Source organism: Genypterus blacodes, unplaced genomic scaffold, assembly GCF_046128005.1.
Source record: "Genypterus blacodes isolate CSIRO-AG114 ecotype Tasmania unplaced genomic scaffold, CSIRO-AGI_Gbla_v1 ptg000138l_1, whole genome shotgun sequence".
Taxonomy (NCBI): Eukaryota; Metazoa; Chordata; class Actinopteri; order Ophidiiformes; family Ophidiidae; genus Genypterus; species Genypterus blacodes.
Window position 1 is genome coordinate 782,804 of NW_027466940.1, and position 13,021 is coordinate 795,824.

Sequence of the window (13,021 nt, forward strand, 5' to 3'; positions counted from 1 at the left end):
AGAAGCACAGGACACAGGGAGTCTGTCTCTCTCTCTTCCTCTCACCTCACCGTCCTTTCTGTCCCTCCTCCTCCATCACCTGAGCTCTCGCATGTTCCATGTTCTACAATCAGCCCTCTGTCTTTACAAACCATCACTTCCCTTCCTGCTCGCCCACACGGTTCAAGTCACTTTACGTGATGAAGCTTCGTTTGTTCAGGCACAACCACATAGCAGCCAAGCCCCTGGTCACCAGAGCAGCAGCCAATGCCGACCAATCACACACAGCCTCCACTGGCCGCCCCCATTGGCCAATGCGCCAGTTTCTGTCTCTACGGCTGTCTGTCCAACACCAGCTGTCACCTGTGTACCAGTGTCTCACAGTGGAGCTCCAGGCCCTGTGTGAGGATGATATGGAACTTCAAGGAGACATGGTGACGAAGAAGAAGCAGAATGAGCAGAATCATCACAAGCCACCGGCCACCAGCAGTAGTGACGCACAGCTTCCAGCAGCCGCTCCATCGGTGCCTGGGTCACTTGTAGCTGCCGGTCTTTTTCCATACTGCAGTCTCTCTTGACCAGGGTCTGCTGCTGCCGGCCTCCGACAATAACATATGTACAAAGAACAAACATCCAGAATGAAAAGAAAACTGTTTTTCATTTTGGATGTTTGTTCTCTGTACCAACATTTCAATTACCCTTTGTCATGTGACTAATTATAAGTGTGTTCAACATGTGGCAAGAAGTCAGGCTCCGGCTGTCTAAAACACGCTGGAGTTTCCGTTAAACCTTTAAATGTTTGCAGCCATGAAATAATATAATTATATATATTTGTCTTTAAGCAAAGCGCCATGGTTATTTCCTGTACAGGTGATATTTAGAGTATGTGTGTTATTGTAGATGTGTCAAAATACTCAACATCATCCCCTGTACTTAACTTGAGAGATTCAGTCCTGTTCATGGTTTCAGCTCTAGGTCATTAAATTCATGAAAAGTAGAGGAAAGGTTTAGATTTTAACGTCACTTCAAAATGTATACCTGTATATACACATTACACACTATGTTTTCGTGTTGGTATTGATTTATGGAACACCTGCAAAGTGTTATTGCTGCACACAGCTGCTGCAACGTTACTTCAGGAGCTGGCAAACTGCGCCCTCTGGTGTCTGAATGACAGAAGTGCTATTTTAGGTCACTACAAAGCGCGCGCACATACACAGCTGAATTAATCAACAGTTTGGGTCTTCCAGATCTTTATTGGCTGAACACGCCAGATAAACTTACCAGGTGTGGTGGTGGAGGAGGAGGAGGAGGAGGGGCACAGCGCTGAGGCCCCCTTGTGACCAGCTGAGTTCATGAGGAGCTCCTCCTCTCTGACTGATTGGTGGTGGACATTGGAATCAGCTTCTCTATCAGCGAATTGCTTTCACCCTGATATCAGGTGAAAGCAATTAATGCCAAAGAAACATCCAGAGCCTTTTGCCAATAAGGGTTAAATAAACAGCTGGCAGAGATCGCTTAAGAAGTGCTGCTATATTAGTGACTAAAACAGAGTCTCAGGCAACTGCATGATTTCACAAAGAAAAATGCTTTTTAAATGGCATTTATTTAGCTTTCTCCATACAATACATTTAATGTACAACAGCACATATTCTGAAATAACTCTCAATATAAAATAGGGCTTCTACAATCGAGGTACAGTCATAAAATGCTCTTGAGGGACAAGACGATGACGGCAACAGTAAAACACCTTCATATAAAGCGCAGGATATTCAGAGAAGTGATTGTATTTTGTGGAGCTACTGTAAGAAGCAAAACTTCAGACGGCTCCTCTTTAGAGCATCCAACATCCTGCAAGGACCCGTTTTTTTTCTCTTGGTTCTGGTTTCACAACTGAAGCGGTTCCAAACAAATGGGTCAACTCAGAAGCTTGTGATCTAGTACGGCGGTTGAAAGCATAATTTTTGGTAATATGAGAGAACAAATTAGGCCTTAATTGGATACTGAATATATATTTATGATCAAAAGCATACACAGCGTTATGACTGCTAATCAAGCCTATAGTTTCACAATCGTATACCGAACAGTTTGTGACTGTAGCTGTAAAGATTGGTTTGAGTGTTTTCCTGACACCGAACACTAAATAACACAGCCAAAGTATACTGTTCCATCACTGAAGCCACAAGAAAACCAGCTTATCTCAACATGGTAAACACCAGCCAATTCTAAAAGGTTGTTCAGAAGGATTCTTTCTGCAGATGTGAATCAGAGCGTGGGCCTATACAGTGAGTATAAATGTGTTTTTAAATAGTATACACGTAACATTAAACAGCTCTTGTGTTAGTTTGCCATTATGTAGTGCTTCAGGTGTTGAATATACATTATATAACATGTCCAATTGGTATGAGAGAAGGCCTAAGAGGGGGCACAAGGAAACCAAAGATACAGTCCAAGCAGAACTCAAGGGAGGCTGCGCGTCGTCTCCAACAAACATCAGGAAAGAGAAAGGAGAGATTTGTCTCAAATCTTGAGGTAAGCAATGTGTTTCAGTATAATGCCCTACTGACAATCATACAATTACAATCATTAATTCTCTATATACAAACTTCCTGATTCACATACACTGTACTGCTCCTCGGATAGAACTTTAATAAAGACCATATTAATGACGCAATTCATGGCGAGGAGGGGGAATCTGATTTATGTATCATGAGGTGGGCGACGATGAACGTTATGGCTATAGACGATGGCCTGTTTCCTCTTGCATACCTCATACACACTATCAAATATCTACAACAGTGCAAATTTTCCTGGTCAATCAAAACACTCCCGACTCTTTCCGGGTACACGAATGAAGGGAGTCTACTGTGGCTCAAATGAAAGAATAAAAAGGAAGTGAGAACCAACCAGCGACCCATCTCCACATGGCTCCACTGGATCTAGGCACCATTTTACCGTTACCTTCTTAGAAGACAAGGTCGACCATCTGTAAACCTGCCAAGCCTTTCCCGTGTGTCTCTCCAAAGCATCCTTTCCGACAGCCACACCACCTAAACGTGTCTACAGAAGGAGGCTCGATGCGAATATGAAATGAATGTGCTATAGTAGTAACAGCTTGCGCACTCACTGACACTATAGACTGTAACTGAGACGTGACATCAACAAGCTTTACAAAGAGGAGGAGGCTATAGGATGCTACAGTACTAGTGCTACCTGAACATGCTACAGATCGAGACTACAATGATGGGAGACGGTTTCACATTAGCACAAAGTAGGAACCAGCTTTGCTGAGCAGCTCTGCCATGTTCCACAGCAGAGCCGCTCGGATTGGAATCGTCCAGAACCGACATCTGGTTTTCAAAAGACAAAATAATGTAGTGTTTGTTTTCAGATCAATCTCATGTTCTCCTCAGAAACTAAATGTACCACCTTCAAATTAAAAAAGTACCGTCTTTGCAGCTTGATGGATTAAGTATTTAGTAAAGCTGGCTTATTGTGTGCGGAGGAAAACATCCCATCTGTAGTCAGTTCCTGTCGTACAACACACACACACAAGTTCACACATTCGCTTACACAAGCGCACAAACCCTGAAGTTATGAACGATTTCTATCGTCACACAGCACGATCGTTTTGATTATCATTGAATAGGAGCTGGGATTGCATACTGTACCATACATCTCCCAAGAGAGGCACCCTTCATCAATGTCAGCTCGTACATTTCCCCGTACACACACGCACGCACGCAAGCCTGCACACACACACGCACGCACACTGGAATAAATCTTTTAACTGTTCAAAAAAATTACAATCACATGCTCTATAACGGAATGTAGAGAAAGCTCATAACAGAACTTTAGGTGGGAAGGAGCCAAGTACACAGACTCTGTTATGAAATATCTGCCCGGCTTTAACCGTGAAAGGTCGAGAATGTTCACAAGTCAGAGAAACAAGAGACGATCTGGTGGAATTCAACTGTGTGAAAAATCCTTCTCACAGTCATTTAGCCATCAGTTTGATAACAAAGTTCTGAAGTGCTTTTGTACATAACCACGCAGTTATGATCGCCGTCCCTTTGGAAAGGACTAAAATAGCTATTTTTAAATTATTTAAAATATATCCCCCCCATATGAAACGAGAGCTCTGAACCTACTCAGCAGAACCCTGGGAACGACCCAGACACCCTGCTGTGCCTCCACACATCTGGACCGCCTGTCCTCTTCTGACACACACACACACACACACACACACACTTGCACTCTAATAGATAATTTAAGGTGACTGGACCTTCAAAGTAAGCTGCATTTTTCAGAGTGTACCGTGTGATATCGTTTGAACACAGACAGCGTGAGAGGGGCGGAGCAGCATCGTTCTGTGATCGCTGTGCCATATCTGCCACTCCCCTGACACACTCACGCTGAGAAGAAAACCTGCTATTGCCAACATTAACAAACAGCTTCATCACGTGGCCCTTTATCAGCGCTGGGGAATGTTAGCGTGTTTTCAGACCGTGCAAAGGAGCGATATCTTGGAACGAGATTGAGCCTTTTTTTTTTTTTTTACAGAGCTGCTCCACACTACAAGTTGTCGTGACGCTCTGCTCCCCCCTCCGCTCTCCCACTTTAACCTGGCTGAGACTCTACGGACACACACATGTACATTTTGGCCGTCTGTGCAGATATAGCATAAACGTGGGAATTTGGCTATTGATTTGGCTACTATATCCAAAGAAAAGTGCAAACATTCCCTTCCTCTTTATTTTGTGACATCTTGCGTTTCTGGCCTGCATCAGTTCTTTGTTTTTTGACTGTTGACTATTAAATTAAGATTAAAAACCAAACATCTATCACTCCATGAAAGACCCTAAGCTTAACGTGGGTTAAGTGCAGCACCCCAGCATCAGAGGAAGGAGCACAAGAGTGTGAATAGGTTCAGAAATCCGAGATCAGGGCCTGGTGGGGTTCTTCTTCTAGCTTTCTAAAAGTGAACCTCTCGCACATCCACTAATGGATACACTCACAAACATTATTGCACACATGCGCATACACACACACACACACACACACACACACACACACACACACACACACACACACACACACACACACACACACACACACAGTTTATCTTAGATTAGTCTGGCCTCTCCTTCCATGTCTGGTGGTAAATCACACACTCCCGTGAAGTGCATCTCCTTCCCCTTGCTTCCCTGTGCTGTCCCGCCTCGAGCGCCTCGTTCCCCCAGGCTGGGCGACGGCTGCTGGACTTGAGGGTCTGGCGACGTCCCGCGGGGGATTCCACCTGACCGCTTCTCTTTCAGGAAGACCTCTAGTCGACGCAGCATCTGCTTGGGGTTCTTTTTGGCAAACAGCTCCACTTCTGAAAGGTTAGAAAACACAGCAGACAATGTGGAATAAGCAATCTTTGAGTTCAACACCAAAACCTGTGATCTGTTTGGACAATAACCTGATTCATTTTGGTTAGAGGGTGAGAACTCTAGTGCAGGTAATACCTCCACCCCCATCCCGTGTAATGGCAAACTAATGCTGAAACAATTGATCTTCTTACTGCAAAACAATGAAAACTATTTCAAAATGCCCCGTCTTCACCTTTGAGTACAAAGCCGGAGTCAGCGATGGTCTTCTGCTGGCTCTTCCATAGCTGGTACAGATGCAGGTACGTGGCAACAAAGAACTCGTTCAACACACCAACCACCTGCTGACGACGATTGCACTCCCTGGTAAAAACCAAAGTAACAAGCAAGTAGCTTTGATGTGAAGGGATATTATGAACCGCAACCATGGCAACCGATGTAAATACGCCAGACAATAGGGTGACAAAATGTGACACGGAGGGACTCACTTGGACAAGGCTTCCTCTCTGAGTACTTGCAGAGAAATGCGGGTCATGTTGATTGACATCACACTGAATGGAAAGTTCTGGACAAAGTGAATATACACAAGGAGAGTTAAGGTTCAAAACCAATAACCACACTCGAAAAAATGCCAAGAGAGCATGTCCTGAAATATGCCTGTGTGTAGCTGACTTTATTGATCCCTGAGGGGAAATTCTCTTTTCGCTCTAGTTCCCTCTGCAGGGAGGACAATGGTCAGGGTCAGCAACAAAGCAGCACGCCCAGAGCGGCTAGAGTTTCAATGACTCATTCAAGGATTAGTGAGGTCTCATTCCTTTAACCAATTCTTCCAACTGAATGACGTGAATAAATTGTATCACTCAAAATGCCCTGCCAAAAGGCTTTTACTTTGAAATGAACATACAGTACTGAACATTTTAGCAACTTTTGGGCTGCCCAGCTGGTACTATTGGCCCATACTTGTCTTAAGAATGTGTAATTAGCATTATGGATGCTTTACAGGAGCAGTCAAAGGTATGTTTTCAAATAATGGTAAAGACGTATTGACTGGATGTGGATGGGGACATTGGGTTCATGAATGAAAGGCTGAAGTTCATTCATTCTCAGACGAAAACGTGGACATCTGGTTCATGGCCAGAAGGATCCGACTCACCGACTTCAGTCAGCCTGAGTAGATCTGAACTGAAGCTCGTCTAAGATTTAACCACGATACCATAATAGATACAGCAGCAACAGGGCAAATGTGTAAGTTGTAAAGTAACTGTTCTGCAGTTAATTGGTCACATATCCTGTGATAAATGTGGTGATGTTTGCTATTTGGATGAGTTTCATTCATGTAGAACCAAATGTGATTTACAAGAATTTAGTTAGATAACAGCTGTTCATCCAAGCCGTCAAGATCAACACAATGACTTTCACTCCTCTCCATTCTTAAAGATTGTTCATGACCATTTCCTCTCATCTCAAACTGCTCTCTTGTGAGAGTCAAATTTTCTGTGTGTCTCCTTTTGTATAACTGTGTGATACCTGTGTAGGATGCTGTGATAGCTTGTAAATGTCTCTAGCCAGTGGTAAAGTCTCTGGGTCCATCACAAAGTACAGAGTATGCATCAGTCCCAGGAAACCAGTGCCACGTAGGTCAGTGGCTGGGTCTGTACCTGCAGGACAGAACATAGGCCCAGAGGACACATGAACTCAGATCGCCAGCCTTTCCTTAAATCGCGGTCGCCTATTGAATGCCAATAACCGACACTAAGGCACATTTTACTATAAACATTCACTGTATACGTGGCAAAGGAGGAGTGTAAATATGCCTCACCCTGAAAGCCGATGTTCTCCCAGTGTGTCCCATAGCGAGGACAGTCCAGCCTGCTACCAATCAGCCTCTTGTAAATGGTTTGGAGGACGCGCATGTGGACTGTTTGGCTGTTGTCCACAGGGCCTACAGAAGACACACAGACGTATGCACACACCAGGGACATATTAGTGGGTTTATTGGAAACACTCACCATTTCTACATCCGGTGGACGATTCCACAAACAGGCCCAGCAAGCACATACACACACACACACACACACACTCACACTGTGCAATGGCAAAGACCAGATCTCTCTCCTCCAGCAGTTCCCTGTGCAGCCGCGGGGGTCCAAAGAGGAAGTGTGTGATGGCGGCCAAACCCGTCCGACGAATTGTTGGCTGTATGTTCTTCTAGAGAAAGAGCATGAACACAAAATACTGCTTTATAAATATCACTAAGTCTGTTGATTAAATTCTCAAATCTTTCCACAAACTCAATAACTTACTTGTGCATTTTAAGGCTATTTGTAAGTGTTATACTCTACTGTTATTGTCTAGCTTCTACTCTCCCATAGTATTTGAAGGTATTTTTCCCCTGACATATGCAGTGCTCCTTACAAGCAAGTCCCCAAGGTCTGTGGTCTGGAAGTACTGCAGGGCTTCGTTGAAGGAGATGAGGGGGGTCGGGTTGGAGTCCTCAGTGAGCGCTGGTGTCACACTCTCCAGAGCCTCCCACTCCTGTCTGGCCTTCTCTAACTCCAAACTCTCCTCTGTGGACAGACGCACAAAGCTGAGGTCAGGAGTCAAACTAGGTTACAAAGCACTGTGACACACTCATGCGCGCACACACAGACTCATGCACACACACACACACACACACACACACACACACACACACACACACACACACACACACACACACACACACACACACACACACACACACACACACACACACACACACACACACACACACACACACACACACACACACACACACACACACACACACACAGCATAAAAGGGATGAGCTGTGGTGCAACAGCCAACGCCCACCTAAAACACCTAATAGACCTGATCATCCAGAGTGACACAGACGCCCTGCGCCTCCTCCCTACCTGCCAACAACACTCCTCCTCGGGGAGTGTGTTACCTGGTGACTGGGATACACTGATAAATTCCTGTGGGAAAAGTGACACTGTGTGACAGTATGTGTGTGTTACCTGCTGGGTTAGGCTGGTCCCCTCCAGCTGCCAGGTTCTGCAGAAGACCATTCTGCTTGAGCGCTGAAATCTGGACATTTATACAAAAATGATGACCTTTAGTACAAAGACGACCGTGTTGGTTAAAATGCAGTGCAAAGAATGAAAATTAATCACCGGTAGGGATCTGTGTGGTGCACTACCGTTGGTGTGGTCTTTGACATTATGATCAATAATCAGTCCATTCATGAACTGAGAAGGGGAAACAAATACAAAAAAAGCCCTTAAATTAAAGAATTGCAAGGGAAAAAAGACAATATAGACGGATAAAATCAGGAAACATCCGGTGAGTTAGGAGAGTTTAGCTGTACTCACAGGCTTATGGTTGGAGTGTCCATTTGTGATCTCCTCTAATGGTTTACATTCACGGGACAAACCATTCAGGCCCTACAGGGAGGCAGCAACACAAAGCAGATGCTTAAGACATGTACAAAAATTTAAACATAGAGCCGCCTTTAGTTCTAAGACTAACTAACTATTGATCACAGCATGTATGGGTGGAGCATGCAACACTCAAATGCACAATCTAATCATTCTGAGGATCAGAACATTGAGTTTTTGTTGAGTTGCAATGTTGTATTGTATGACTGTATGCAACTCATTATACTCAATAAAGCTTCTGCTGTTTTGCAACCGCAAAATTATACACGTGAATATAATGAGACTCCACTAACGCCACACATTATATTGTAATGTAGCAAATTGTATTAAAATGTATGATTGTCTACTTATGTGGTAACTCTGAGCACTAATCCAATTGTCTGATCATTTACTAATACCCAGTATAAGAACAAAGAGGCCAGGTTGCAAGTAGTAATGTTACAGCTAGAAACCATGCTGGGAATAGGGGAAATGCCCCGTCAGCTGGCACCGTAATAACATGCAAAGCAAGCCAGGGCAGCGATTACTGCTAAAGCAGAGGGGGAACTGTTTACCTTAAGCCCTAAGTTAAACACCAGTGACAGAACTGCTTAAACACATGGGCTCTTAATTGTTTAACATAAAATAGTGGATACAGGAACAGAACCTTTCTCCCAGGGGGTGACCCCATTATTATGGCAACAGCAGTATGTTGGGTTTTTTTTTTTTACCAAAGCAGCAGGTGTCAGCTTCTGCTTTGTGACATGTTAATTTCAACCCAAATACTCAAATGAGATTCATTTGTTTAAAACTTAAAGAGTGCATGTGACAGAATATTACCTCATTGTGGGGTGTGACACCAATGTCTCCCTCCATTGCATATGATTGTGTTGGTTGGCAAGTGTGTTCTGCGCCTGCCCTCTAAAGGCTTCTGAGTCCACAGACTGGGTTGGACTGAGGAGCCGATTCAAGGACCACCATGGTTTCTGTAGTGCACCTGTAGTGACAGGAAATATCGATGGTTCCTCCTTTTTGCTTCAAACCTAATGTCCAAAGTCACCAGCTCGATTTCATGAAATTGTCAGCTGCGAGAGATTTCCAAGTCATTTGCACCATATTCACTTGTGTGTGGTTTTATTGATCACTCCAAAGTCTACCCTTGAGTGTGCACACCGTGTAGAATGTGCAGGTATCGGTGTGGAAGTGCTAACAAGAGGAAATGACTATCCATCAATACACGCACTTCCTGGAAATGTCCCTCCTTCCTCTCCTCCGCAGCTCTGCTTGGCCAGTGGGTTTGCTCCTCAGCCCCATCAGAGATGCGCAGAAGCTGGATAATGACATTGCTCGTCAGCGGTGGGCTCCCTCTGTCGAAGACACTTCATTTCTTTGGCACTGAAGACGAATCCAATAAGGATCTGGAGAAACCAGTATAGCTGCAGTTCAGGTTACTTATGACGTCTTCAGCCTCACATGAAACAGTAGCACGAGTCCGGTGCGAGAACTGCCCGTGTCCAGTAAGATGTGGGTCATGGATGAAGTTCTTTCATGTCCAGAGTCCTCAGTGGGGGCTGTCATATGTACCAAAGAGCTGGAAACTACAACAAAATGAGAAAACCCCATGAAACTGTGGTGTAAAACCTATAAGGTGATACAAGATTTGGACAGAATGCATACAGATCATAATTCACAATCAGAATTGGGGAAAAATGAGACTTTAAGCTGCATCACTAAGGAAAAGAGTGCAAGGTTGAATCAGCTGATTAACGTATCGATTCGTGCATTCACAGGAAATTAATTAATTAAACAAATGTAATAACATTGATCAAGTTTCATGATCCGTTTATCCAAAATTTGGAAATATTTCTCTCTTGATAATGAAACTTTACTGCTCGTATTAGTATCATGCAGTTGTAAAATGCACAAGTTCAAAGAAACCATAAATGTCACTAATGTCTTGAGCTGTGACTGGACTGGCAGTCACTCTGTAATATTGAAATAAAAAGTGCTTCTTGTCAGTAGGAAATAACGCGATTTAGAGGATTCAAGACACACAGAGCACAAACCCGATGCCTCGACAAACCCCGTTAATGAATAAGTTGACCGATGACAGTTTGTTACTGTAACGTCATCCGCTATACAGTTAGCAAAGCAGCTACACAGCTCAATATGTCAGCTAGTAACCCCGCAACCACAGAGACGCAGCTCCGGCTCCAAGTCACAACGCGACGCTTCAATACACTGCATGCAAACCGGCTAACATTAATGTGTATAAACCAAACGGTTCGCATTTGCAACACGGAGCAGAATGTGAGCTGGTGAGACGCAGCTGAGCAAAGAGAAGCCAGAAGTCCGGCTAACTAACTCGGCTAGCTGCAGCTCTATTGGACTGTAGCGGGGATGGAGTCTGTTCTCCCGCACGGATAAACGTCCGCTGCCTCACCTGCTTTCTGCCTTTCAGACTAATTCAATACGCCGCAGAATCCCCGCATGCTGCCGCCTGTCCGGCCGGAGAACGTCGTGAAGAGCCTTTGGAAAACTACCTCAGTTTCTGATTGTTTCTCCCTCCAATCTCAGCTTCCTTTCCCCCGAGCAGCGGCCACGGTGATTCCAGCTGCATCATGGGAATTGTGGTTTCCGGTCGGACTGTATATTCATTACGTCATCTCTCTAGCTCCCTCTCTCTTTCTCTCTCTGTCGCTCTCTTCTCTACCACCAACTTACTCAAACTCTCTGTTGCTCAAAAAATATTTTCTAATAATAATTATAAGTAATATTATTACAATAATAGTATATATATAGTATAGTAATATAGTAGTATAATATAATATATACTAATATATGATATATAGTACTAATAATATAGTAGTGGCAATATATATAGTTAGTTAATAGTAATATTGATACATTTGATACGTTTCCATTCAATGCAGTTTAGTTCAATCTTGGAAAGGAGTCAATTCAGTAAAGATGATCTACTTAGATTCTGTTCAATCTGTACAGTTCAGTTCAGTCTTTATTATAAGCACTGAAGGCCATTTGATACCGTCACAAGACTGTGATAACATTAAAACATGCAGACAGAAATACACGGCTGTAGATAAGAAATATAATGCATAAACAAAGATAAAAGGTATATAAGTTCAAGGTAAAAAGTGAAAGCACGATCACAGGCAGCTGGAATAAAAGACTTTTTGTACCAGTTGCTTCTCATCCCGGGGAAACTATTAGGTTCTTGGCTCTTACTCTTGTTGTTTGCTTCAGACTAGAACTTTGCTTGCGTGTATTCAAATCTCATATGTATGTCGCTTTGGATAAAAGCATCTGCCAAATGATTAAATGTGAACGTGTACCAATATTTTGTTTTTCCCTGACAACTCTTTAATTTAAGTGCTTTTTTTTTTTTTACTTATTTCCCCCTTCTCATTTTGTTGTAAGGTAATGTGTTCAATATTGTACTAAATGCTGTGATGTAATATGTGACTCCGGACTGTTTCCGTAAACCATAATTCACAAGTGATGCTCTGATTCATTGAATTCAGTCTTAGTCCTCGTCCAGAAACCACAGAGTGATTTATTGCTTTACTCCATGCAATGTAGCCTATTATTCCTCTCCCTGACAGAGTAAAAAAAAGTAGATTTTCGCGGAGATGAATTTCAGTGAAGAGCACACAGATGGAATATCGCATCCAGAAAATGATTTAACCATGGATGTCATCAATGCCAGGGATCTGATGCGACTGCCAAGCTGGCTTGTTTTGTCTTCCTGGTTTTATAACTGGACTTATCTGCATTAGATAATTTTCCTTTTTCTTCGCCAACAACGTTTCTCCACTCCTCCTTTTACCCAAATCATGAAACAAGGTCTTGGAGTGGCTCAAAGTCTCCTCACATCTGCTTGAGTTCAGATTTTTAGCAGCAGATGTCAATTATTACCCTCTGGAACATTCTTTCAAGTAACAAATGTTTGTTTTGCATTAGACAAGCCAGACCTCTGAACTATTCTGCACTAGATTCACACACAACCAAAGTGGGTACTTGTTGGACTGGAATTCTGTATCGAATGAAGAATTGAGCAAAGCAAAAAGGGTTTCAGTCAGTCTGCATACACGTTGCATAAACATGATCGTTTCACAGCTACATTTATAATGTCTGACAGAGAGAGAGAGAGAGGGAGGAAGAGAGAGAGAGAGACTGCAAGAAAATAAACATTTCAAACATTTTGGATCAAGTACATTTCTACAAAATAGG

The 13,021-nt window shown here is 43.3% G+C and overlaps 1 protein-coding gene across 3 annotated transcripts; it reads right to left on the reverse strand.

Moving 5' to 3' along the window:
* Nucleotides 1-1,568: 1,568 nt before the first annotated feature.
* Nucleotides 1,569-11,385, reverse strand: elmod3 (ELMO/CED-12 domain containing 3). 3 transcript variants are annotated; one of them, XM_076164721.1, is made up of 13 exons: nucleotides 11,214-11,373; nucleotides 10,014-10,368; nucleotides 9,611-9,767; nucleotides 8,726-8,797; nucleotides 8,528-8,602; nucleotides 8,372-8,441; nucleotides 7,767-7,918; nucleotides 7,436-7,559; nucleotides 7,171-7,293; nucleotides 6,879-7,009; nucleotides 5,840-5,916; nucleotides 5,587-5,714; nucleotides 1,569-5,356 (listed from the first exon to the last, which is right to left on the reverse strand). In XM_076164721.1, the coding sequence occupies exons 3-13, from the start codon at nucleotides 9,644-9,646 to the stop codon at nucleotides 5,106-5,108; spliced, it is 1,239 nt and encodes a 412-aa protein (XP_076020836.1). In that variant the 5' UTR covers nucleotides 9,647-9,767; nucleotides 10,014-10,368; nucleotides 11,214-11,373; the 3' UTR covers nucleotides 1,569-5,105. The 3 variants fall into 3 exon arrangements, with proteins under 3 accessions (XP_076020836.1, XP_076020837.1, XP_076020838.1); XM_076164722.1 differs by having other exon boundaries at nucleotides 9,611-10,368; nucleotides 11,314-11,385; XM_076164723.1 differs by having other exon boundaries at nucleotides 7,436-7,556; nucleotides 9,611-10,368.
* Between the last annotated feature and the right edge of the window lie 1,636 nt (nucleotides 11,386-13,021).

What these genes read in the sequence shown, in the direction of transcription:
- elmod3 (XM_076164722.1), bottom strand. Translation starts at nt 9,646, where the DNA reads ATGGAGGGAGACATTGGTGTCACACCCCACAATGAG. An exon ending in GACACTCCAACCATAAGCCT is followed by an intron (nt 8,603 to 8,725) that starts GTGAGTACAGCT and finishes TCCCCTTCTCAG; the next exon opens with TTCATGAATGGACTGATTAT. An exon ending in CTCCGGCTTTGTACTCAAAG is followed by an intron (nt 5,357 to 5,586) that starts GTGAAGACGGGG and finishes CTAACCTTTCAG; the next exon opens with AAGTGGAGCTGTTTGCCAAA.